This window comes from Neopsephotus bourkii, unplaced genomic scaffold, assembly GCF_033783945.1.
Source record: "Neopsephotus bourkii isolate Nb327-2 ecotype Australia unplaced genomic scaffold, CSIRO-AGI_Nbou_v1 NB_787, whole genome shotgun sequence".
Classification (NCBI taxonomy): domain Eukaryota; kingdom Metazoa; phylum Chordata; class Aves; order Psittaciformes; family Psittacidae; genus Neopsephotus; species Neopsephotus bourkii.
The window spans coordinates 2165583-2192500 of record NW_026901283.1 but is presented as its reverse complement, the minus strand read 5'-3'; the positions used below and the strand labels follow the sequence as shown (position 1 = coordinate 2192500).

At 42.5% G+C, this 26918-nt stretch overlaps 1 protein-coding gene across 7 annotated transcripts in view; it reads left to right on the top strand.

The window, feature by feature from the left end:
• Positions 1-26918, top strand: part of SLC20A2 (solute carrier family 20 member 2) — a 57943-nt gene that overhangs the window by 24287 nt on the left and 6738 nt on the right. For 5 of the 7 annotated variants that reach the window (XM_061355227.1, XM_061355222.1, XM_061355223.1 and 2 more), the window contains exons 2-9: positions 1217-1767; positions 6469-6609; positions 7832-7917; positions 9957-10053; positions 11891-12007; positions 12708-12911; positions 14295-14883; positions 25661-25846. In XM_061355227.1, the coding sequence (XP_061211211.1) occupies positions 1479-1767; positions 6469-6609; positions 7832-7917; positions 9957-10053; positions 11891-12007; positions 12708-12911; positions 14295-14883; positions 25661-25846 (1709 nt within the window). In that variant the 5' untranslated portion in view covers positions 1217-1478. Of the gene's footprint in view, positions 1-1216; positions 1768-6468; positions 6610-7831; positions 7918-9956; positions 10054-11890; positions 12008-12707; positions 12912-14294; positions 14884-25660; positions 25847-26562; positions 26648-26918 lie in introns of all 7 variants that reach the window. The other 2 variants (XR_009725716.1, XM_061355226.1) reach the window with 1 other exon arrangement.

Here is a 26918-nt window from a genome sequence, read left to right as displayed (position 1 = left end):
TGATATCCCCTGATCTCTTGAAATGCTTCTTAATAGGTGTGGAGTTGGCTGATGGATGCTTGCTGCTAAATGTTCGTTTAACCCCTTGCCACCTCCAGAATGCCACTTTTCTGTAGCCAGCCATCATGGATGGGAAAAAGGGTTGCATGGAACATCTCCATGGCAGTTGCTAGCAGAAGAGAAGCAGGCCTCAGAAGAGGCACGTGGTTCGAGGAAATTTCCTTCTAGCTTTTGACCATCTTGATATCAGTGTGGGCCCTATACTCTGCTTTGCAGTCCTTTGGATATTAACGGGTTTATTTTTGAAGTCCCTTTCTGTCTGTTTTTTTGGTGTGAAAGAGCTCAGTCCTTTTTCAGATTAGACTAATTAATAGCTAAATGTAATTCAAAAGGCAATCACAAAACTGAAACTATTAAAAGAAATACTATGTCTATAACAGTGGGTTGAATATAATAACTATCAGCAATTTCTCTTTCCTATAATTAGTTACCAGAGAGCTCAACTTTTTACTTAAACTTCTCTAAATCTGTAGGAATGTATGGGAATATTGTGATTATTGTGCTGTCCCAGTGACTGAGAAGCTGTAAGAAAATTGTATTCTTACTGCACGGGATGTGGTAACAGCAATAGATGAATATTAATGCCCTTCAGAGTATTTTCAGTAGCATTCCCTAGACAGACATATAGATTAAGTCATTCTTCAAAGAAGGGCATCCCTGGCTGCAGTTGATAAAATGTTGAGAGGTCTGCTGAGGATGGTGAAGCTAGATGATAGACATCAACTGGGAATCAGGCTGTATGGTATGGTCTATATGTTCTACATATCTTATACTCACTGTGTGCAAAGAGCCAAGAAGAATCCTCCTTCTAGGAAGAGGGTTTATCGCACTGTTAGGTAAACTCAAACAAAATGCCCAAACTTTCTAAATCCTTTTAAATTGCTCAAAAGATTTCCTAGCTCGGTGATATTGCAAAAAACATATTGCCTTGGAGGTGACCTAATTTTAACCTCTTCTGAGTTGCTTTATGATTAGAACAGTCACATGCTGAGGTAGGACCCCATTAGGGGGTTTAATTCATCTGTTTACTTCTGAAAACACAGACTGTTACAGGCTCTGCTGAGAATTCCCTCTTTTCTTTCTTTCTTTCATTTCTTTTTTTAATTTTCTTTTATTTTCTTTCTTCTTTTTTTTTATTTTTTTTCTTCTGTTGCAGGACAGAACATCGCAGTTGTACCAGTTTGGGAGCAAAATATGGAATGTGTTTCACTGCTGACCGACGGCAGCCAAATGAACAGTATTTATAGTAGTTTGAAAATCAGCAGTTAGCAGTTTCTTCACATTCTAACACTACCCAGCACTTTCCAGAGAGAACTCATTGTTTACGAGAAATCTGCTTTCCAAATCCGTGTCGGTGCCCTCCAGCCTTGACTATTAACTATTTGCAAAGGGGAAGCTAATCTACAGTTTGGGGAAAAATGGCGATGGATGAGTACCTGTGGATGGTCATTGTAGGGTTTATCATTGCTTTTATTTTAGCCTTTTCGGTTGGTGCAAATGATGTTGCCAATTCTTTTGGAACGGCTGTGGGCTCTGGTGTTGTTACTTTACGCCAGGCTTGCATTTTGGCTTCGGTTTTTGAAACCACTGGTTCAGTGTTACTGGGAGCAAAAGTAGGAGAAACAATTCGGAAAGGTATCATAGATGTTAACCTGTACAACAACACCGTCCCACGGCTGATGGCAGGAGAAGTGAGTGCAATGGTTGGTAAGTAATACTTTCCAATTACAAGTAATATTCACTGTGTGTTTGTCATCCTGTTTGTTCGTTGTCAATATTGTTAATTAAGTCTTCCCATCCTCTGGACTTGCACGTCTGGTTTTGTGTGTGTGCAAGGGCCTGTACTCCTTTTGTAGTCTCCTGTGTTTTTTAAATGCTCCTAATAATTTAGATTTTTCAATGGTTCAGCAATTTAACAAATAGAAGAAAAAATGTTTAACATAATGGGTCACATATATATATTCCTAGGGTGATGGAAAAGATAATTTGGAGATTTTTATGATAGTAAATGGAAAATATGTAATCATAACTTTTGTGACCATATAGAAGATCCTACACAAACAGCAGTTTGCAATGAGTAAGGACAAGCAGGAATTGCCTAAATAGTTTTTTTTTTTTTAAATTACATAAAATCCGAACATGTTTCCTTAAACTGATTGTCCAGCTGAGTGATTGCAATTCATCATACGCTTCACCCTTGCTGCTGGCAAAGCTAAAGGATCAGTAAGGATAGATGGTCACATTTAAAGTCTTTTTAGTTTTTCTGGCTCAAACCAACAGCAGTTCAGCGTACCTTAAAGTCTGCTCTGAGGTGCTTTTATTTGCAGTTAAGTTAATCTCCCTTTAAAACAAATAGCATATTCTGAGGTAAGTAACATTAAGCCACGGTATTTACTCTTTGTTTATATGCAAGAGGCTTTGTGAGCTTTTGAAGAGCTCCCTCAAGGATCAATAGCAAACCTGCTTTTAAAGGGCAGGAGACAGCAGGAAGGAAATCCTTTCACTGTAGGAGAGGCAGCCCAGGCAAGGGGCCAGCCTGCCTGTCCCACCACCAGTTCTTCAGCCTGGGAGATCTGTGGCATCCCACAACAGGGCAATGCGATTTATATGAGTATCGCAGCTTCCTCTATTTGAAAACTCAAAGGTTTTCTTCCTTAAACATCCTTAAATCTAACTTAAATATTATTTCACCTCCCTCTTCTAACCTCCCCCAGTTTTCAGGGAGGACCTGCACTGAGATAGGTGAATCTGTGCAGAGGTCTACTGCATGTGGTTAATTTCCCATTTATTTAGGGAAGTGGAAAAGTTTTGCTTTTTTATTATTTTGATGGATCAAGATGGACATTGAGGACCAGCTTCTGGACTTGTCTGAGGTGGCTTTGTGTGCTTGAGGGTAAGGAGGTGGTTCCCTTGGGCTTTCGCTGCTCCTGAGCCTCCTGAAGGTTGGCCACCTTTCCTTTGGCCCAAGGGAAAGAGGGGACGGTTATCAAGAAATCCCTGCTGGGACCACAACCACTTCCCCAAGTGGTCCCTCTGTGAGGTTGCCAACCTAAACCACATCAAATGCTCTTGGGCACTCCCTATCAGTTCTTCTTTCCCAATGTGTTGCAAGGTCAGCTGCAGATTTCTGGTCTTTACCTTGAGTTCTAGGGTGGTTTCTTAGTACCCCTCCACTTCATTTAGCTCTCTGCTTCCTGAGGTAGCTCCATCATTTCCCATGGACATGTACCCAGGAGCAGCTTACACCATCTGAAATGTAAGTGATCTGCACCTTCTGACCTTCACATTCTTGATGTTGACGGTCCCTACTTAAGGAAGGGTCCTTTTCTTTTTCTGTATCTATTTCTGGCATCCTGATCCTGACGGGTCAAAGTCTGAAGTTTCAGATGCCCCCTGCGGAGGCAACTGGCCAGAAGCTCAAAGAAAACAACTTATTTGTATGCGTATTTACATAAGCCTGTGTGAACTTCATGACCAGTTGCATTCCCTTCTTCCAGTAAGGGCATTAAGAAGAAATTCCACATTTTAAATCTCAGAATTAGTCACAAGTTACAAACTGCAGATTTCAACTTTTCTCCCCTCAAATCCATCTCCAGCTTTTTTTTGCATGGATCATGCTGGTTTTCCTGCATTTTCTCTGGGACTTCCTGATTGTTTTCTTTTCATCTTTCTGTTTTTGCTCTGCATTTCCCCCCCTCACCCCACCAACCCGCCCCATTCTCTCATGCCTTACGAGCATGTTTTTGCAAATGGATTTAGCTTCTGAATTTTAATCAGGCTCAAATGAGTCAACAGTCTGGGAGAGACCAAAAAGTCTCTGTATGCTCTTTCCAGATGTTAGTGGAAGATCCTTTGATGCTTGCAGCAAACAGCAGATGGTGATTTTCAGGGCAACCTTTTTTCCTAAGAGAGAAGGAAGCACGGAGCGATGGGATTAGAACGTTAAAATATAACATTTCTTAATAACTCACAGTGTATTAAAATGTTGTTTGCTAGGCAGTTGGGAAGCTAGGGACTGTCACTCTTGGGAGTGAATTGTAGTACTTCCCTCACATTAACTGATTGTCAGCTTATTGTCAGGAAGTGCCCAAGTGTTGTTCTAGTGGTCCTGGTGGGAGCTGAAGTCAGCAGCTGGTGCAGCCAAGGAGGTGCCACCAACAGAGAGGAGATTGCAGCTGGGATTAGCAAAGCACCATCCCAGTCTTGCAGGTGGTGTGGTACTCAACTGGGGCTCTTACCTGGCACTCAGCACCGTATCTGTAAGAGTGGATGCAGTGCCTTCAGCATCAGGGCAGTGTGACATGCACCCTGAGCTGAAAGCTGGAGTTGGCAACTCTTGGTCAGGGCAGTCCGCAGCTAACCGTCTTCCTTTAGGGATAGCAATTGGGAGGAGAGGGTGTGTGGCCATGGCATCAGCAAGCATGAAGAGTCTGAATTTGGGACTTTGTTACAGGTCTAGTGACCCCTTCCCAGGTTAGTTTTGCAAAGATAAAAATTGGGAACGTACGTTTCAAGTTGCAGAGGAGTTAAAACTTTGGTGTAGGTAGTTAAGGCATTTCAAGCCCCAGAGGAAAGTCCCACTCTGACTTGATCTCAGTTTATTTCTGTTCCTTATTGTGCTTCCTTTAACTTCTTTAGACCATACATTGTCCTTCTCAGACTATCCATCAGTCCTCCATCACTTTCCCTGTTGCTTTCCTGTTTGTTTTCAAGGTGAAGTTGATTAAATAAGAGATAGTGTTACTGTCCCTCTATTCTCCTCTCCCCCAAAACAACAACCCAGCCCTCACTACACATTTGCAGCGCAGCTGCTCGGTTGTATTTTCCTTATTTTTCAGGCTATTTTGTAATTACGTATCTGTGACTGGCTGATCTGTTTATTTGACTCTTCACAGATGTTACCATCTGTTTTTTCTGTTACCTCACTTCCACTTGCTGGTCTCTAAGTTCATGTCAAAGGTTTAAAAGTGTATTTATTTTTATTTTAGTACAGGGGAAGAGAAGCCAAAAACTTAAAGAGCAGGTGTCCTTGTTTGATCTAGAATCTCCAATAGCAGTAGCAGTACCAGTTGTTTTGGGGTAGTACTCCAGGAGAGATCAGTTTCACAAACTGGTTGACTTCCAAACGTGGCCACGTGTGATGCCAGCAAATTACCGTTTGCAGATGTCTCCATTTCAAGACCTTCAAACCATTCTCTCTTGTTGGAGCTGAAGATGGAGACTGAGATTTTGAGTAACAGCATATGTTCAGTGACCTTGCTTTACCACCTTTTTCTGCTGCAGATCTGTTTAGATAGGTGGCATGAGCCAGAAAACACAGGATCTCTCATGGCACTTTGACTGTTGCTGTTGGGGTCTCTTTACACGAGAAGATGTGGTCTTAAGGCCATGAAGTCTTAAGGTGAAGAAGAGTTCTTTTTATGAATCCTCTGAGATTAGGCGAGATCCACAGAGAGCTTGTGTCACTGCCAAAATGGTTTTGGTGTCCTGAGGTTAGTGCCACTGCAAGAGGAACAGGGAACCTAAGTCTTTGCAATGTGGAAATGAATCAGAGCATGGAGCTATGTGCTCAAGGGTTTGGTGGCTAGCTGTGGTCTCATCTAACTACCAAAAGTTGGGACTGAAAACAAATTCAAGGCATCCCCTCTGGTGCTTGGAGTTTTTTCTTTTTTCCCCTGCACTCTTGGCAAAGATCATTCCTTGGGATGACTGTTGGGACACCAGACATCGCATTTACTGTACAGACTGCCAGCCATCATCCCTTAGTTAGGGGATCTTATTTCCTTATGCCAAGGGTATCTTTGGTTACCCCATGACTAAGATAAGCCTTTTCTGCCGTTCTGAGTTTCTCCAGTGCCACAATGAGCTGCAAATGAAGGCAGTGAGAGTCCTTATTCCCTCCTCAGTTCACTTTTCCTGAAAAGAGGCAGAAGAACTCCTAGACCCCAAATCTGAGCCTTTCTCTGGTAGCATCTGAGTTCAGGAGCATGCATAATTCATTAGTGAAATGGTGGATGCCTCCTCACTTGGAGGCTTTCAGGTCCAGCCCTCAAGAATGAGTTTTTTAAGCTTGATGCAGACTAAGAGCAGTTTGTGTATTTAATCTGACAGGCTGCAAATACTGAAAGCCTTCAAAAATAAAAAAAGCAGGACTGTTGTGCAGTGCAAAGAGCTGTTAGTAATAAAAAGTCATAAGTAAGATGCAGCATTCAAAGCGGCTATTAAACTGTCTTAGTATCTACTTTTAGAGACAGAACAGGAACAAAACTCTCTTTAGGAGATCACTGTTGTGCATGTGGAGTGTAGGCAGTGCTCGTAAAAGAATGTGGGTATGTGGCAAAGAATATTCTGTATGAGGTTACTGTTGCTGTTGTTGTTTGTACCATATGCTTGGGGTTTTTTTCCTAGGTTCTGCTGTTTGGCAGCTGATTGCATCATTCCTGAAACTCCCGATATCGGGGACCCATTGTATCGTAGGTGCTACGATTGGATTTTCTCTTGTTGCAATTGGCACGCAGGGAGTCCAATGGATGCAGCTTGTCAAGATTGGTAAGTCCTGTTCCCTTTTATGTGTGAGGCTATGTGAAATAGTGTGCACTGCCTGCAAAAAAACATTCCCTGAAATCTGCTGTGTGCTGATAGGACTCCCTCCTTAAATGATTTTCTACCCCAATCCTGTCCTTCAGAGGATGCACTGGTGCTGTTTTCATAAAGGCTGCTGGGTGTCTCCAGTGGAGAAGGGGGTAAAACATAAGCTGCAGTGCCCCAGTGTAAGCTGAGGACACACTGTTCCTCAGAGCCTTGCTTCAAGGTGACATTCCTCCTCTTCTAATTCTTTCTGTGGCAGTTCATACCACCCCGTTCTTGCTCTCGACAATGCTAGCCATCATGTGAATGCCCACAGTCATGTTTCTCCACCCACCAGCTTCAGGGAGGCGAAAGCTGGGCATACACAACATGTTTAATTTGCAGCCTCACATTGGCAGGATCAGCACAGTCACGCAGGGATGCGAAGGAGTTTTCATTATTGGTGTGGAAGCCTTGTAACCAGTGTCATGGCCTAAACCCTGTGTTAAACACAGTGTTTGATGCTGAAGACATGGAAATACAACTCAGTTTTAGAGAAGTTGGAGCAATGCTTGTTTTTTTAATTCTGTTGAAAGTAGAAGGGAGTTTGCAATGACAGCAGAATCAGTGTTAACCACGCTGCAAACAGTAAATCACTCTGGATGAGATTTCCAGAGCTCTGCCCTAATCCAGTTTTATTGAAATCAGTGGGAGTTTTACCACCTACTTCAGTTAAATCAGTCCTGGACACTTGCAGATCTGGCCTGCAGAAAATGTATGTGTGTTATTCATTAGAGTTGATGCTGCCATGGCATTTTGGAAATGGAGGCAAGCAGCATGGCATCCTAATAGATGCAGTTGCTTTCCACTTGCTTGCAACATTTGTGATCATGGTGATTAGAAAATTACAGGGCTTTTTTGGTCCTCTTTGCATCAGACTAAAAGAAACTTTCCTAGTGGATTTGATTGATAAAACTTGCAAAATTATCAGGAAATGCTTTGGCCAATGTTTCTAATATTGCCTAGTATTACTTTGATTTTCATGAGTATCACTGGACACTGAGTTATACCAGCTGTAAGTAAACATACAAACCATTCGTTCCAGTTGTACAAGAACTTTTAAATTTATGGCTCATCAACTGCTTAACTATTATGCAAGAATGCTGTTTATTTCTTGTTTTATTCTTTCTCTTCTTCTACACAGTTGCCTCTTGGTTTATTTCCCCGCTGTTATCTGGCTTGATGTCTGGAGTCCTCTTCGTGCTGATTAGATTCTTCATTTTAAACAAGGTAAAGAAATCCCACTGTTATAATGAGTGCTTGGTATGAAGGCTGTGTTCTAGATTCCCATTTGAGTGCTGGTATTTCCAGCGTTGGAAGTTTGCAGCTTGGGGTTTTTTTTATAGCCATTGGAACTGTACTGCTCTTAGCAGTTCTGAAAGCTCAGCATAAGTAATGTGGCAAGTATTTAAGGCTTAGAAGGTGCTATGTAATAATTAAAACTGTGTATTCTGTTTGATTAAAGGATGGTACATTGAGATTGCATCTGTATTAGTATAAACTTGTTGGTGTTGACTCAGCCTCATGATGGTCATTCTATTATTTAAACAGAACAACCATCCTTTGGAGATAGCCAAATCAGTATTTCCTAGTTGTAGAATTAAAAGCTTTGGTTTTCTAGCACATCAGACAATAGAAGGTGGGCATCTGCATATTTCCTAGATTCTCAAGAACCCTGGATCGACGGGTTTTAGTGACCTCAGTCAAAAGTGGCAGCTCTGAAATAACATCAGTACATATATCTTTCGTGCAGAAGAGGATTTGCTTGCCACCTAGCATGAACTGGAAACGAGAACACTTACCTGCTCTTTCCATTTCTCTTGTACCATTCAACTTGCTAAAATGGGGGAGTGCAGTGCATGACAGTGACCTAAAATAAGTGACACTATATTAGCAGTTATACAGGGAACTTAAATAGACGAGGGATTAATTCTTTTGCTATAAACAGCACCACCTGTAACCTCAGATTCATCACTCTTTATTTTCGATGTAAATAAATGTCAGTGGTAAAAGCAGATGATAAATCTGATCAGGCTCAGCTCTGAATTTAAAATTCCTCAAGTTGCATAGAGGATGAGGAGAAGTTCCTTTATTGCATTCAAAACCTAATAACTTGAGAAATTAGTCATCAAAATCACAAGAGCTCTTGTATAAAAGCAATGTATTTAAGCATTCAAGAGGCAGAAAGCATTCAAGCTAAGGAAATTGTCTTCTGACTGCCATCTGTGCCATTCACAAAGTAGTAAGATCTGTAGAGTCTCTGGCATAAGCTGGTTGTGACTTGTGTTGTGTGTGTGCATAAAAAAAGAGCAGCCTTTTAGCTTGTGAGTCCATGGGCTGGTATAGGGGTTCATGCCCTTCTTGGGGGTGTCTGTGAATAGCAGCTGGCCCTGTGGATACAGCCAGTGCTGCATCATGCTTCAGGACCAAGGCATAGTGCAGGGTGGCTGCAGCCATCTCTTGGCTCCCTTTACTAGCTCGTGGCAGCAAGAAACAAAACCGCATTCGCCAGCCCTTAGCTTTGCCAGGCTCTTTGCAAACACATGGAGCAACTCAAAAGGCCAAAGCAGTCTCCTCACAAAGGCTTTTTAACATGGCTCGCACGGTGTATTTCCGCTGCGCCGTCAGCTGAGCCTTTCCTTGTGAGCACCGAGGGCACGAGACTGCAGCGGACAGTAGGCACAGCAGTGTACTAAACATTGGATGCTCACTTTATGTATGCTGCCTGCTCAGTATGGCCAGACACTTAACATTTTGGAGATCTCTGTTAGCTGGAGGAAGGTGTTAGATTGTCTCAGTTGAAACTGAGAGGTTAGGAGTAAGTTCTTGTGATGGGTGCGTTGCACTGAAGCTTGTAGCCAAGCCCGAAAATGTCAAAGCCCTGTCCTGCTGGACACCCTTCAGTCATGTCAAGTGAAAGGGACTCCTCCCCTTGGAGACAAGATAGGTAAGAAAACACTTCCAGAAAGAAACCTGGTCCCAGATCACCCAGCAGGTCTGCACCTGACCTGATAGTACAACCTGTCTTCCTGGTCCCCATTAGTAGTGTCAAGCCAGAATGCTAGTGCTTGCCAGGACCAGTGATGCAGATTTGGGTGTAACCAGACAGGTCACCATCCTTTCCTTACCGTCCACCCAAGAGCTCCACCTAACTGGCACTGACTTAAAAGCATGTGTTTTTCCTCATGGTGGTTCATGCTGACATTAATCTGGTGGAAAATCCTGCTAATATTTCCTTTTTTTTTCCTCTCTCCACAATTTCTGTGCAGGAAGACCCTGTGCCAAATGGTCTCCGCGCACTTCCAGTGTTTTATGCTGCTACCATAGCTATTAATGTGTTTTCCATCATGTACACGGGGGCACCAGGTGAGTAAGCTGTCCACGGGAGGGAGGCATCCCACAGTGTCTAATGATGCTCTGCCGGTGTGCTGTCAGGTAGCTGTTGACGTTGTATGGTTATTTCCTGTGTTAGGAGTTAACAAAGGCAGAAGTAAATCATACACCCCCCACATGCTTGTGACTCGCTCCTGATCACTCCAGTTAGTGGGGGAGAGCAGAGATACAAAAGAAAATCCCTTTTTAGAGGAACGGGAAATACTGAGCTGCCAGCTTCAGCTTCATGTATCTGAGCACACTGAAATCAGCAGAGTCACTGTTCTGGCAGATCTACCATGGAGCTGATTAATTACATTTACTTCTTTATATCCCTTAAACGATAAGAAGCCACAAGCCTGTTTCTGCATTAAATGCACCCTTTTTCTTGGGTGCTGTGTTTTCATTGCAACTCAGTAGAAAGAAATGATATGTGTCATTTTCAGGACTTATTTTGTATATTAGTATATTTTGTGTGCAGTTATATGTTTGTGTTTATTTATAGTTGCGTTTACTTATGTTTGTGTTTATATTTGAACTCATGTTTGTGTGTTTATATTTACACATTTATGTTTATATATTTGTATTTATGTCTTTATATTTAACTTTACTTAAGCAGTTTACGTTTGAACATGCATTTGCAGCAAAAGAGCTCAGAAAAAAAGAGGATCAATGATCTTGACTACCTTATTGAGGACTCTGGTCATTAAATGTTACCTTTAGATTGGATTATTGTGGAAGAGAGACACCTGAACATGTCCCTGAATTAAAGAAAGCAGCCTTAGAAAGTGACCTTTTCTGAACAGAAATTTGTTTTCTCTAAAACTTGACACACAAGATGCACTCAATAAATGCAGTCAGTAGACTACTTCAGAGCGTTACTGAAATGAATAAAAAGCTTGAGAAGTTCACAATTTGAGGATAACATAACCCAACTATTCCCTTTTCTTAAGTCTAATTGGCTATGTATCCAAGATGTCTCACAGTAAATCAGCTGTATAAGCAACGTTTCCTCATCAGTTGTACTGCAGAAGTAGGTCAGGCACTCTGCAGTGACTCATTAAGCAAAATAAATGAAATAAGAATCTTAATGTCCCTTCTGTTTCATCTTAGCAGTCTCTGTGTGAATAAAAAGGTGGGACTCTGTTTTTGATACTTGGGAAATACATATTTACTCTCCAAGGCCTCTGTCAGGGCAACATTTACTTACAAGAATGAATTAATCATGTAGCTTTCAAGACAAGCATGCATATGCAGGTATGAAAGATCATAGTCCAAGCTCTTTCTTCATTAAGGGTCTGATCATTCAACTGAACAAGTGCAGGGAGCTTTATGGGGGGGATACTTAAAGTTACTGGCATGATTGCACATTGCAGGACTGAAACCTGAGTTCTCAAATGCTACATTTAGCTATTATCATAAGCAAATTAGGCTTAGATTAAGCTAAGCATCAGCCTTTATTAAGCAGAGCAAAGGTCAGGTAAATACTTACCCTAATGGGCAACATGGTCTAACATGCATTAGTGAAGAAAATCACTGCAGGCTTGTTTTAGCAGCCCTAATGTGGGAGTTTTTCCCCTGCCTTCTTTGGAAATAAGGACACAGTAGGGTAACGGAATTGCAAGACTAAACCGGTAAATGGTTGTGATGTCAATTAGACCTTTAAGTACTGCACTATGATATATATGTTAAAAATGGTTAGCTCATTCATTTTGTTTTTGAATACATTGTGAACGCAGGGTTTTCTGCAACAGACTGGTCTTCCGCTGCCTGAGATAATTAAGTCATGTTAACTTACGGTTGCTTGGGTTTTATTTCTTTGTCTTCACAGTGCTGGGATTGATATTGCCAATGTGGGCCATTGCTCTAATATCAGTTGGTGTATCGTTAGTATTTGCTGTCTTAGTCTGGATTTTTGTGTGCCCCTGGATGAAGAGAAAAATAGAAAGTAAGTAATTTCTTCATGAAATGCGGGTGATGTAAAACCATGAGAAATTTCATTGCAGAGCTGGAAGTGCCCTTGAGAGGTCACCTAGTCCGGTCCCCACCCACAAGCAGAATGTGCTTGAACTATTCCTCATGTATTTGTGTAACCTGCTCTTAAATGCCTGCAGTGGTAGAAATCCAAAACCTTGTTAGGTAATCCATTGCAGTGCTCACTTTTTCTGGACCTCAGCAGAAACAGGATAATAAATCCTGGAATATAATCCAGTTTTCATGTTTTATTAAGGAAATGTTAAAGAGGCGAAATCTGGAAGAATGATTATCCTTAGGTGACTTCTTTAACTTTGCAGTCAGTTGGGCTGGTCACAGCTTTAAGCTGATAGTGTTCTTCTTGTTTTCTTTGCTATTCAACAAACGCAGCATTTAAAATGTAGAGGAAAGTTTCAGATTTCATTAATAAATAAGCAACTCAGTGTTTTATATCATTTATCTATTCTGGCAAATTTTGTAGGAAGTTACAAAGATGCTTTAGAATTTTCTCAGACAAATTTAAAGATAAGCATTAGAAATAAATAAAGAACGTGTGTGAACCGGAGCCAGGTTGTTGTATCCATGCTGATCTATGCTGTTAATGCAAATAGTGGAAACATAAGCAGCTAGACAGATAGGTTGCGTTTAAAATTACAGTGCTGTTATTTCCTTAGGCCGGTTAAAGAAAGATGCTGCACTGTCAAGGATATCAGATGAAAGTCTTGATAAAATTCAAGATGAAGAAACACCAGTCTTTAAAGAGCTTCCTGGTGCCAAAGCATCTGATGAGAGCACAGTTCCTCTTACTGGCTCAGTAACAGAAGCTGCTGGGGCATCAGATACTATTGCAAATGGAAACCATCCACGTGTACCATATGGTAAGAAACTAAGGCAACACCAAGGGCTTATATTCTCCCTGTTTCAATAGCATTTCTTAACTTTAAGTAGGTCTCTGTTACAAATGGTTAGTGTTTGTGATTTTCAGCTCAATCCCTCATCAGCATTTGCTGGGAAAGAGGTTCATTTACAAGTCATGTTTTCTATAAAGGACTTAAAAACGATTACATTTTGTTTGCTGTACTTCAATGTTAGAAAATGCTGAAAACAAAAATTACTTTCCTTTTTTGCTTTACTTTGTACCCTGAATGGTGTTTCCATCCTTTTAAGCAGTGGAAAAATACAGAGAACACAAATTGCTGATGTATGAAGGTTAAATTCAGCATAAAGATGATTAGCATACTACCACAGGAGATGAAAAGATTTGGGCTTTAGTTGATAAATGTATGACCATTTGGGGTATTTCCACTAGAAAAAATCTCACACGTTGTTGTTGGAACGTATATTTGTAAGAAGCAGGCTTGTCAGCATAAAGCTCTTTTTGTTCTCGTGTGGTGGGATTGTACCCCCACACACTTGGCTCTCTGCTGACTTCGATAATCGCTTTGCTAACATCTGCACAGCCCTGTAATTTGTTTAATAAATGCCTAACATATTCAACTGCTGCTTACAAAATCATGTAAGTCATGACATGAAGCCATGATACATGCTTCCAATTTAAAAATAGCTAAACCCAATTCTGTGTGTTGCACAGGGGAAATCCAGGAAGTAAGGAAATGAAACAGTTTCTTCAGAACTGTTGCCTTAGCTGTGATATGTGTCCTACAGTGTATGCTACTGTTAAATGTATACAGTGGGAATAACCAGCATCATGTTCCTAGACATAAGATGTACAGAATGCTGGAATAGCTAAGGAAATCTTTCTGCAGCACAGTAACTGTTTTTCTTCTTTAAATTATTTTTAAATTACATAAATGCCTCTCAAACGCATTTGAGAGGTAACCTCATATTCAGTATGAAATTACAGTAAAACACCTTTCCAGGATTCCTCGTTACGCCTGTTCAGTTCAAAACCTCACAAAAAGTAGAGCTTATTTTACATGAGAAGAATTTTATCGAAGTTACTTTTTCAAAGAACCTGAGGATTTCACCTTCAAGTATCACCTTTGAATAGCTGATACCCAGAGACTTGCTGCAGGTCATACAGCGTGTCTGGGGGAGACCCAGTAGTGGTACAATGCTCTTTTCGCACAGAAGGTGAGAGAGTTTATTTTGCAGTGAATTGAATACGATCTACTGCAAGCTGATCTTTTTTGTCCAGCATTCTTGGATTTCTGCCTGTTTATTGCCTCACAAATGGGGAAGGAGGAGGTTTCTGCACTGCATTTTGTAGAAATAAAAACTCCAGATCTCTGTCTTTTTAGGAAGGGCATTTTCAATGACGCACACCTCGGTGAAATCACCTGTTTCCAATGGCACCTTCAGCTTTGATGGCCAGGTGAGGAGCGATGGCCATGTTTATCACACTGTGCACAAGGACTCAGGTTTATACAAAGACTTGCTCCACAAAATACACCTGGACAGGGCCACTGACGAGAGGCCTGCTCAAGAAAACAACTACAAACTGTTACGCCGCAACAACAGTTACACGTGTTACACAGCTGCTATCTGTGGCATGCCTGTGCATTCCTCCTTTAAGGCAGCGGATACGTCAACTCCGGAGGACAGTGAGAAGTTAGTGGGAGACACTGTTTCCTACTCCAAGAAGCGAGTCCGATATGACAGCTACTCCAGCTATTGCAACGCAGTGGCCGAGGCAGAGATTGAGGCAGAGGAAGGTGGGGTGGAAATGAAGTTGGCCTCTGAACTTGCAGATCCGAACCGGCCCCCAGTTGAACCTGTGGAAGAGGATAAGGAAGAGAAAGACACGTCTCAGGTCCATCTACTTTTCCACTTCCTCCAAATCTTAACAGCCTGCTTTGGATCCTTTGCCCATGGAGGTAATGATGTCAGGTAAGAGGATGAGATCTCACAAGCCAGCGATTTTGCTGTTTAAGTGTTTGGAGCAAGGTTTGCCAGCTTGGCTGGTAGGAAAGTGTATTCATGTCTGGAGGCAGATGATCATCAGGGCTGTGTTTCACAAAGCATGCGACACTGATGCCCCTGGCGCTTTCCAGAAATTGGGCTGCTCAGTCACAGGTTTATTTTCTTCTCAATGTTAACATCTTTTTTAGTCTCTGCTAAATAATTGTGCAGTAATTAGTTTAATTTTGATAAGCTTTGAGGCATTGAGACACTCCCCCTAGCATGCCAACCATTGTAAAAACAAACAGGACAGTCCCAGCCCTGCAGAGTTTGCAGCCTTTTTTAACTGCAAGATCAGAGACCATCAGCAAATGAGAGGTTTAGACTACTTTTGTCATGAGACAGATTTCATCCTTTGTCATATTGTGAAAACAGGTGCGTGAAGAATGTCTTTGATTGCTGCAGCCCTTTAAGACTTCCCTTTGCTGAATCTTTTTGAGTTTTCCAGGGTCTAGGGCTGTGTGAGGCAGTTTATCACTAAATAACCCAGAAAATCTAACAAGCCTTAACATCAAAGCCCTACTGAAGTTAGAAACTGCCCATACAAGGTCTCCGGCTGCCACACCTCTCTTACCAAAATAGACAAAGTTACCCCTGAGGCACATTCCTGTGCCCTATGCAGAGAGGGGACATGGGCTATGGCTCATAGCCTAGTGCTCATTAAAGAAGTTTCCCATCTCCCAGCATAGTTCTGGCATGCAGTACCCCCAGCAAGAGTTTTATGCAGAGCCACTATTGCCCCTGAGTTGCTCCTTGAGTTTGGAAGAAGCCGGTGAGTTCGTCCGTCAGCCGTTTGGCTTACATGTGTCTGTCCTTAACTCCCACGGCACTAACATCATTTCCCAGGAATAAAGGAAAAGGATCATGCTCCCGGAATCTTTATCTCATGTTCGTGTTGACTCAGGCAGCTGGCAGAGTTTTGAAGTTGGTCTCAGAGATGTTTATCTGCAGCTCTTTGTCCTCCATCATCTGGTCAGACCCTGGTGAAATAGTGTCTCTTCACTCACTCATTTGCAAACCTCTTTCGCTTTGAAGGCTTGGCTCTGCTTTATTCCACAAAGTACAGACTTTTGACTGAAGGACATAGGATGTATGCCAAGGATGGAGCGTTTTATACCTTCCTTGTCTGCACTCCCATTGCTTATCTGCTTGTAACATTGCTGTATTTGCAGGGCCCTGTTGCACCTTGCCATCTTGCTGGAATGTGGCCGCAGGGCAGTTTGGGTGTTTTGCTCTGTCCCTGGGAACACTGAGTATTTTTCCTTTAGGATTTGGCTGGATTGCCTTTTCCCTAGGCCTGGAATGATCCACATGGTATTTACTGGGTGTTCTGTCCTGTACTGTGATAAGGCCCCCTGAGAAGCTGCTTGTCAAAGCAGTGGTCCTTGTTTGAGTTGTAGCTGGGGCCGTACTGAATCCCCTCCCCGCTGAACCCTTGCTGTGCCCTGAGGGTATTTGTTTCAGCATTTGCAGTGGGGCTTTGCAGTGTTTGTAACTTTTATAGTCCTCCTTAGGCATCTGGGCAAATGCTGTCTGACTCAGCAAGGAGAGCAGTTATTGCTCCTCACTCTTGTTTGCCATGCAGATTAACTCACAGCTTATCTTGAAAACATTTACATCTTCTCCCACCCCTGTCCACCCAGTGTCCTGGGAGTTTAAAAGAGGGCTTTCTGAACAGCCGCCTTGACTTCACTCTTGTTATTACTCCCTTTGTACTTGCAAGGATCTACCAGGTATCACACCAGGCAAGAGCAAAGACCCATGGAGGCCTGTACCCATGCTCTGCAAGTGGCCAGCATCAAGTGCCAAGGGAACATAGGAATAAGGACAAACATGGCTGATGTTTGTTGTAGTGTACGCTGGGAAATGCCATTCCACAGAGCTCACAGCCTATGCCAGTAGGTTCCCCTGCCTCTTTATTCCCTGTAGGTGATGTCTGTACATACTTCTCAAGGACTCACATGTTTATGCAAGCATCACTTGCCTTTTCTGTAAGAGGCAAGGGTAGCAGAATTTGTTAGAAGAGATCTGCAAGGATGCAGTCAGTTCAGAAAGCAAATTTGTTGTTAAGAGGCAGCCAGGGTGAAAGACAACATTTGAACTCTATGCTTTGTTTCATCTTAAAGTCTAATTCCCCCAGAATTCTGCATTTGGACTGGCTTGTTGCCGTGACAATATTCTTTCCTGAAAAATCATACTTTTTAGTGTATTGCAGATCTCTGTTTCTGTCAGTGATCCTACCAAATTTGCCAGGAAGTATGTGTTTTTATTACATGCTTTTATTCCAAAATCTCTTCTTAAGCTGAATTCATGTAATTGCAGAACTAAAGAACAAGTTGGCTTTGTTTTGTCAAAGCTGAGAGAAATGCAAGATGGTCATGGGTGTAGGACTGGAGAGGAACCCATCCTTACAATTGTACTGCGGTCCAGCAATAAGAATTAAAGACCTTTTTGTATGCCAAAAAGGTTGAGTAGATAAAACACTGTGAATGCAGATTTCTATCCTGTGGATTATGTAGCAGAGGCATTTTGCCAGTCTTTGTCTAGTAGAGCAGAAGACTTCTTACTGGGCTTTTGGCTCCTCCACATATTGCATAAGGATCTGCAGAGCCTGAAAGGCAGTGAGCTGTTTTAAAAATAGTGTGGTAGAACCTAGCTAGTATCATGCCTTGCTGTCCACATTTCTGTAGAAAGCAAGCCTTTGCAGTCCATCCTCCACTGAAGGCTGCTGTCTTTCCATGTCCCTCCTTCGTTCAATTTCCTTCTCATTTTTGGTGCCGCTGTCAAGCTGCTTCTCAGTTTTTTCTCTCAGCCTTTTTCCTCTGCATTTGGTTTTAAACTCCTCATTTGTATATTTACGGCCCTTCCATTGACCAGATCTTCTGCTCTGTGTTTGTTTCCTATGTTTTCCTTCTGCATGCTGGAACTCACTTGTTCCTATGCTTTCTATGTATTTTCCATCAGGCTGTTTGCTGGTATTCCTTGAAGGGACAGGAGCATGTAAGAGAAGCAAAGAGAGAAAAATTAAAAGCTAATATAAAAATTAAAAACTGCAGGTAGTTAAATAATTCACCTGTTTTGGAGCATATTTAAGCTTGAGGCATATGGTATGGACTGAACCATGGTGCAGCTTGGAAACACTATGGAGCAGAAGTGTCTCATATAGTTTGGATAGCACTTGAGTGGGCAAAAAATCAAAGGGAAATCTACCTTGTTTCATTGTCCAGGCTTTACCTCTGGACCGGGAAAAGCTAAATCAGTATTTTGCCTTGGACTGCAGAGCTAACTCATAATAAGGATAGCTAGACCCCACTTTATTCCAAGATCATGCTTTTTAGCATCATGATGATACCAGCCATGTTTGCTGTAGGAGCTAATGTTTGTAGCAGTCAGAGCTTGTGTTTGGGCTGACATCAGCAGGGATCCTGGCTGGGGCAGCTGTGCGTTAAAAGCAACAGGGAGTCATGGTAACTCCTTGTTTGGGTGACTGTTTTGTTCAGACCATCTCCTCCTGCCCCCCTGCCGCGGAGCTTATATGTGCTGTGTCAAGGATGCTGGAGCCCTTCCAGGGCTGGGACTAACTGAGCCGGGCCGAGAGCCTTGTGACACCATCGTGCACATGGGCTCAATGAAATCTAAAGAATTTAAAATCCCAACTAAATGTGTTGGGACAGCACTGCTGCAAAAAAATGTTGTTGTTGAAGTTAATTAGCGGCGCTGAGTGAGCAGGTCTCACTGGCTCAGCACCCGAGCACAAAGGGAGCACGTCAGGTCATTGCAAGGGCAGCAGGAGAATAAAAAGGGCAGGATGGAAAAAAAGACCTGGGCGAGGAGCGTGACACAAGGAGGACTGCCAGCTTCCTAAATGCTTGCTGAGAGCCAGCTTTCCCCAGAGGCCAGGAGCCTGGGCGCTGTTGGCCAGCAGGGATTATATGCACCTATGGCTGAGTTGGACTGAGCTTATTTTCTGTAACTATGGGTTGGTTCAGCAGGAATAGTGAAGCTCAGCGCTGCAGCCACAGCAGCCTACCTGTATAAGTACATGTGGGTAGTGGGGGAGTCACAGGAGTTGCATGGTTTACGCTGTGTTTCAGAGTCTGGAAGCATGTCTGAATTAACTAGTTCCTGAAACCAAGGGCAGGTGGGCAGGCTGTTCTGGAAGTGTCTAGAGAGGACTGCTAAACTCACTGCTATCTCCTGTGCTCAGCACAACAGTGGCTGTGGCTGCTTTGCTACAGGGTTGGGAATGAGAAAGCTATGAGCAAACTCCACAGCCCATCCACACAAATGAGATGTTTTTGTTGACTCAAGCATTCTCTGGAGCTCATTGTTTCTTGAATGCTTGCATTTGAAGCAGGTTGACCTACAGAAAGATACTGTAGTTCCACAGGAGTTTTGATGATTAAAATCTGCTGTTTATGCTGTGAAAAAAGCTTGAGCCTCATGTTCCTACACACCCCTCTGTTCATGTGTTTAGTTTCTTCTCGTTCAGACTTTTCTCCTATAAATGGGTAGCCTTCTCTGTCCCTTCCTACCTGCCATCTCCGCCTCAGGCCATTATTCCCACCGTCACAGGAGAAAACCCAGGAATGACAGAAGGAGTGGTGTGCCCTGGCTTGCATCTAGCGATGGAGAAAGGTTGGTTTATTATTGTGGAGATGGCAAGATCCATGATGCTCCACCTGCAGAGGGTGACCGCAGACCATGCCACCCACCTATGTCCATGGATGCCAAGGGGCAGGTATTGCGGTTTAGCTGCTGTAGTGAGGAGAAACCTGCTTGCAGACTCTTCACACTCGTGCAGGGGATCTCAGTTTTGCTGAGTTCCTGCTGCATAAATTGTTTGAATGTGGCTGCTCTAATTAAATTTCATGTGGAGGATTTCAGGACTACCCTTGCCTGTTCATACTTAAGTATTATTGGAAAAAGGGGTTATTCATGTTAGAGTCTACAGGTAATGCCATGTAGATCTATGGCATAAGCTTGACAAAGAGTGGCTCTCTTATTATTCAGATGATATAGGCTACATTACTGAAGACAGGATTTAAAACTATTTCAGAGCTATTTTTACACATTCTTTCAGTATTTTAGGGAAACTGAACTACTACCAGATAGGGCATTAACTGTTGAGCAGAGCAATGCAAGTGAAACTAGGCAATAACGTGCTTTGCCAAAATGCAGGGAAAGGAAACTTCTCCTTTTGCCTCCCTACAGGTTCACTAGATTTTTAGGCCAGAGCACACAAACAGCAGTGGGACTCATATTTTCCCCTTTTCCTTTAAAAGCAATGGGGTTAAAGGAAGGAAGGGCCAGAATAATGCCAGTATATTATTGCACGCAGGGAGCTTAGTGGGAATCGGTCTCCTGGCTAAATAAGGAGTCTAAAGGAGCTATAATAAGGCTGGATTACAAAATGAGTATTTCTTATTTCCTCCTTGAGCGCTGCAGTCAAGATCACTTAGAATATTTAGGAAGCTAATATGTGCATTACAATTACTGAGAGCAGCCTTAAATCTGATTTCTTCCCTTTTTAATAGCAGTCTGTCCTGGAACTGCAGTTCCAGTAGATATGAATCTTCACTTGTGTCCTTACTGTACAGGTACACGGTGTCTTTGTTGTGCCGTGCAGGAAAGCCATAGAGAAGGAGAAAGCAGTCGGGGGGCTCTGGTGGGCGCAGGAATCCCTCCCCATCCTGCTTTGAGCAGGGCCCATGACCTGGCTTGCTGGGGGAAGGCTGATGCTGGTGGGCAAAAGGGGAGGATGGACCCAGTGCTCCAGGGTCCAGGGAGTTGATGTTCAGAGCCAGCATTTACAGTATGCAGTGATAAGCTGCAAAAAGAATACGTAGCCTTCCTGACTCATTAATGCACACAAAGCTTTGCACTTCACAGGGCACAGCTGTGACGCACTGTTATTGTGCTATGGTGTACGCACCATTTCAAAGTTGTCCGGTTCTTGGAGCTAGGATAAAACTCTCGATAATCTGAGATCTCTGGAGATTAGGACATATTTTTTTTCCTGTTGGTTCAGACAGGCGTATCTATCTCGCATCCTTACTCAACTGGGTGATGTCTCTAGGCGTAACTGCAGCACATCCAAAAACCTCACCCCGCTTATTTTCCCAGTGGAAAGTTCGTTTATGAAATCCTGGTTTGAGAAACAGTCAAATGACTGGGGATTGTGTAATTTTATTTGTAAAATTTGAAGCCTAATATAGATGTCTCATATGGCTATTTTGCTCGTGATTCAGTTTTAATCAGCATTAATGTACGTCTCCAGCTTCTTTCACTCAACCAGACAAAGTTGCTAATACACAGCCTGCTTTTTCAGGTTGCAGAGAACCAATGCACGGTCGTCAAGTAGTCTGTAGGTTGTGCCTTACAACATAAAGTTTACTCAGAGCATACAATTAGATTGTCTTTTTGAGCAACTCACTACTGTCCTAAAATAAGCAGTGAGGCAACAGCAATGTTGCTAGTTCATAAAAGGTTATGGCAAGTTTGATGGAATTTGGTGATAGAGCAGTCAGCTGATGGCATCCTCCCATTACTGAAAAAAACCTTTACCTTTTACTTTAAAAAAAAAAAAAAAAAGTCCAAATCAAAATGGTTGCAGTTCTTCTTCCTCCAGAGAAGGGCCAGGGCTCATGATCCAAGGGTATCCAAAAATCTCTGCTCATGTGTGTGTGCATGGGAAACTCTAAGCCTGCTTCAATGTAGCTGAATGTAGGTGTTTTTTTTTTTGTTGGTAATACTATCTGTCTCACAGGGAAGACAAGAAGCCAGCTCTATTTATAGTTCAGATTCACTGTCAAATGCTGTCTTTCACAACAGCTTTATAAATGGTGCGGGACAGATTCTCAGCTGGCACAAGCAAGCAGAGGAAGAGAAGTTGTGCCAATTCACGTTAGTCGAGAGAAATAGCAAAATCATCTCGAGGGGCAGAAAGCACTTCAGAAGCACCCAGCAGCACTTCACTGAACCACTGTGACACACGTCTGCAAGTACAAGCATTACTGTAGATGTCATTTAGTCCTGTACCGTGCCTCCAGGGAAGGCAAACAGCCCCTATGCACCACCCCTGTTGCTATGTCCTGTGTCCTGTTAGTAACAGGGGCTGGCAGAGCCCACAGAGATGGTGAAAAATACTGGACATGGAGAATACACTTCATGACAGGTAGGCTCAGGATTTAGGCTGCTGCCATAATGTTTCATAAATTCATCCTAAAATTAACTTGGAATGGCCATCCTCGTGCTCAGTGGGAAAACGTGTAGGTGTGCAAAACTAAAGTTATACCATGACAGGAATAGCTTACCTGGGCTTTTCAACCCAGTAGCTAAATAATGCAGTAACATCCTTGAAAGTGCTTCAGTTACATAGGAACCTAATGGCAGTTTTACATATAGGTAAATGTTGGTAGGGGTTCAGAGCCCTGGGTGACCATCTCAGACTTTTTTCTACTCCCTCTAACCTACCACAAATAGGACTTGGAGCTTCAGCACAAAGCAGAGTTAGTTAAGACAAGTAGAAGAGCTGCGTGGGAGAGTAAGAGAAAATCACTTCTTGAAAATAGACTTGAGGAATGAATCTTTGCCAAATGAATGGAAGATTTGACATCTTTTTTCTGCTTGCTGTGTCTTGAGTCAAATGAGATGGAACCAGTGGGGAATACTGTGAATGCCCATTCCCGTCTAGCCAGCATCCTTGTGGTTCATCTGCTTAGTCACCCAGCTGTGGGAGACATCACTTAATTGCAGGAGGTCTCAAAGCAAGGTCTCTAATCTAACAATGTCTTTTTATGTTTTTTATTGTGTTGTTTCTATCTTACTCTCCTGTTGAGACTTGTCTTCTATCAATGAACTCTTCTTAGTCCCTGGGATGGCTTATTGCACATGTTCGTTGTAATGTCTTGAAGCTGATGTATGCAGTTCATCAGTCAGATGCATTCATTGTGAGCTTTCAGCAGTTCTGTGGTGGGACAGGCCACCATTGGCATAGGAAGTGCTGGTACCACAAGTCCCTAGAACTGGACCTACGGAGCAAATCCAGAAGCTGAAGGAGCCCTCTAAAGAGCCATGATGGTGGTAGATCAGTTGCACACCACTGCCAGTCTGCTGGCTTTTGGTAGCCACTTGCAGGCATCTGGGCTGGCAGATGCCACTGCCCCTGCAAGCTGAATGTTAAAGTCAGGTTGAACGTGATTTAAAGGTAGAGGAGAATGTCTCTCTGGTATAGGTAACCAGTAGTGCAGATACCCCCAAGTGAAAATGCAGTTAATTGCCTTTTTGCCTTCCAAGTACATATGGATCCAGTGCTTCTCTGCTTTCTTTTTCTACAGGGAAGGTATCAGAAATACTGCCTCTGTGGGCATCAGTGTCATCTCCTGATCTGTTGGGCAGCATCAGCCGCTTGGATTCTCTGAGACTGAGCATAAGGGAGCTGAGCTTTGCCTTGTCTTGCCTTCCATTACCACAAATAAGAAAATAACCTTTTCTTCAAGGATTAAGCTTAGTTGATTCACAGAGGTGTAGCATTTGCAAATAATTGAAACTGGATTTTAGTATAAAAGAGCATAGTTTGCTGCTATAGTTTTTTAAGCCTTTTTTGTCTTCCCATTTACATTAGGACTGACAAATATCCATTCATAATCTCTTCAGAACAGTTAGGAATCAGTGCCTGGGCTCGCTCCAAATGTACCTGTTATTTTCAACAGGGAGGTTGTCCCATGTCATACAGCACTAAAAGAAGGGATGACCGGTTTTCACTTCAGCTGATCAATGTTTTAGTTGCCTTTATGCATCCTTCTGCATTCATCAGTTGAAGGTACAGTGAATTACGTTTCTTTTTCTATGCACAGTAAGGCATTTAAATGTGCAAATAATTTAATCTACACCTGAAAACACTGCCAAAGAAGTTGCAGGTCAACTTTAAAATATTAGAAATGCTTCAGTCAAGAATTCCTTCTTCCTTGAAGATAAAGTAACTCTTGCATCTAGGCACTAAGGACTTTTTGTATAACATCCTTTCACTCATGCAAAAGCTCAACAAGCAAATGCATACTCACGCACAGTATCAGACCAGAATTTTAAAGTCGTTTTTGCTAGTGGAAATCACTCTTTATTTAAAGTGTAGTTAGTTCTTTATCATACTACCCAGTGTCTTGAAACCCACTGGATTATATTATCTATGTTATCTCACTAATTTATTTTCATCCTCTTTCTCAACTGTAAATCATTCTCTTCCTTTTTATATCAAAGGGCATATTCAAGTATTCTTGTTTGCCTTGAAGCTTGAATGCTGTTGTGTGTTACTTTGCAGGACCTCTTCTCAGGGTTCAGAGCTCAGTTTCTCAAGGACCATAAGAAAGGAGGGTCTTGTGTTGCTTAGATGAGCTGAGCTTTGCAATGCTGAGGACTCTCATCTCTTGACAATTAGCACTCAGTCCCTAGCATCTTGTATCTAGTAGAGATGGGATTCAAATCAGTTATTAACTGTCAGTTATGGTGGGTTGGTTTGCACAATATATGATGTTAGAACTGGCCCTTACTCCATCTGTGTGCTTTGGAGCGAGACCAGGAAGCTGGTTCTGGCTGCAGGGCGAGCATTGCTGTCAGTCCTGCCTGCAGTGCTTGCTGTGACCATCTCTCCTTATCGTCTTACAAAGAGGGGAGCTTCCTGCTGGTTTCAGGCTTTTTGAATTGCGTTGGACAGGTTTGCTCTGCTCTTCTCATGACGATTTAGACATAAGTGCAGCACTACCTCACTTCTTACGCTTTTGTGGTTGAGGATAAATGCTGCTCAGCAGGGCAAGCAGCTACTCAGTTTAGCAAAAGAACTGCAAAAAGAAAAAGGGGATGTTGAAGTTCTCAACTCCTTTTTTAGTATTTAAGCCTCTAAAGTAACTGGATATCAGCTTTCATGTTTTTCTTCTAGCCCTTATATCTAGGAACTTGATGCTTTTTCAGAATAAACAGAAGTCTCACTCCAGGAACTGGAGATTCCAGCCACCAATATCAAGTGACCTGCATTAGGAGTGGGGACTTCAGTGTTGCTGATTTACAGTGTTTCTTTAGATAGCAGCAGCAAGGTAGAAAAACAGGCTTACACCAGCTCTGTGTCACCAAGGAGTCCTCTCTGATCCAGTCTGACCAGCTCTACAATGTGTTTGAAGTGGTCTAAGTCACCTTCCCAGATGCATTCTGATCATATCTCCAAACATTAGAGGTTGTCAGACTAGATTATATTTTTATCTTTTTGTCTGCGATGGTAATTTTGTTTCTTAATTTCCCTCTTCGACAAAAAAAGCTAATTTAATACTTGAATTTGAAAGATGCAGAGCTCTCAAATTGCTATATTTTAATATAACTTCAAGTTAGTACTGAAAATACTGGTGTTTGTCCCAGAACAAACCTAATGAGGTATTACTGACTGTCATTTCAGGAAATGATTTGTAAAAGAGAAATTCCTCTCAGCATTTGCTGTCAGTGTCACTATCAGTGATGAAGTGTCAACTGAAAAAGCAACATGGTAACAGTCCCCTGCTGCAGCCTTTTCCAAGCGAGAAAGGATGTTTGTTGCCTGTAAGGTCAAGTCAGAGCAGTGCAGCACATGCAATGAAGAAAAATCATACAGAAAATAAGAGACTTCTTCCAAGGCAATTATCTGCAATTTTATAACTTGGGTGGTGCTTTTCTGTTTCTCCAGCAATGCAATCGGTCCCCTTGTTGCGCTCTGGCTTATCTATGAGCAAGGTGGTGTAATGCAAGAAGCGTCGACTCCCATCTGGCTGCTGTTTTATGGAGGTGTTGGGATCTGTGTGGGTCTCTGGGTCTGGGGTAGAAGAGTTATCCAGACCATGGGTAAAGACCTCACTCCAATCACACCATCAAGGTAGGTGCACAATTGTCATTACAGTTGTGTGAAGTTTGCGTGTGAACCAATCTGAGAAATTGCTATCCCAGTGTTTTGTTTATAATGCAGTTTTCTGGATTTGCTGTGCTTTGATTTTAATGATAACTGGCTTTAACTTCTCTGTCTTTCTGAAAAATGAAAGAAAGAAAGAGAAAAAGGAGAGAGAGTGAAAGAATGCAAAAAAAGCAAGAGAAAGAGAAAAGGAAAAATGATAACCCTGTAAACTAATACCGGATGTGTTTGAGGTGTAGAGGTCTACGTGAACAGTCTCTTGCTGATGACCTAATTAATGAGGCAGGAGGTGCATTTGGAAATGGCAAGATTACAGTGGCTTTCCCAGTGTGCTTCAGACTATTAAAACCATATCTATTTATTACAGTAATTTTCATCCTTAATGCATACTCGACCTCTGCTGGTGCTTCACTGAATTACTAATTAGGCATGATTCACCACAGCATAGAGTAGTAAAAGTCCATGATGCAATGAGCCCTGCAGCCGGGTTACTACAGATGACTAGACTGTGCCATTCCCATTATTCAGCCCTTCCTTGTTCTCTTAACTTATTCCTGTGACAAAAATCAGTTGGAGATAAAACAGTCGAAAGAAGAAACGGGTAAGGCTTTGGCACACTGCAAGGTATCAGTCCAAGCTGATGCAAAGAGTGATTGTGAAGTGTTTTCTTATGCTTCCCGCAGTGGATTCACTATTGAGTTGGCTTCGGCGTTCACAGTTGTGGTAGCTTCCAATGTTGGACTTCCTGTCAGTACTACACACTGCAAGGTATGCCTTTGCCCAGCGACTGCAGTCAAGGCAGTCTGGACTGTTCATCTTAAAATTGTGCTGCTTGAGCCAGCGGATAATGGCACGGCGAGGGGAAAACAGCCAGGACTCACGGAGGACTGTTAGGCAGAGGTGCCTCAACGCCACTGGAAAATAATCAGGCTTCCAAAAAATGCATTGGAGTTGTCACAGTAAAGTCGCTGCAGTCGGGCACAGTGTGAACTCCACAGCTGTGGTTAAAGGAAAACAGCACTTACAAAAATGTGACCTC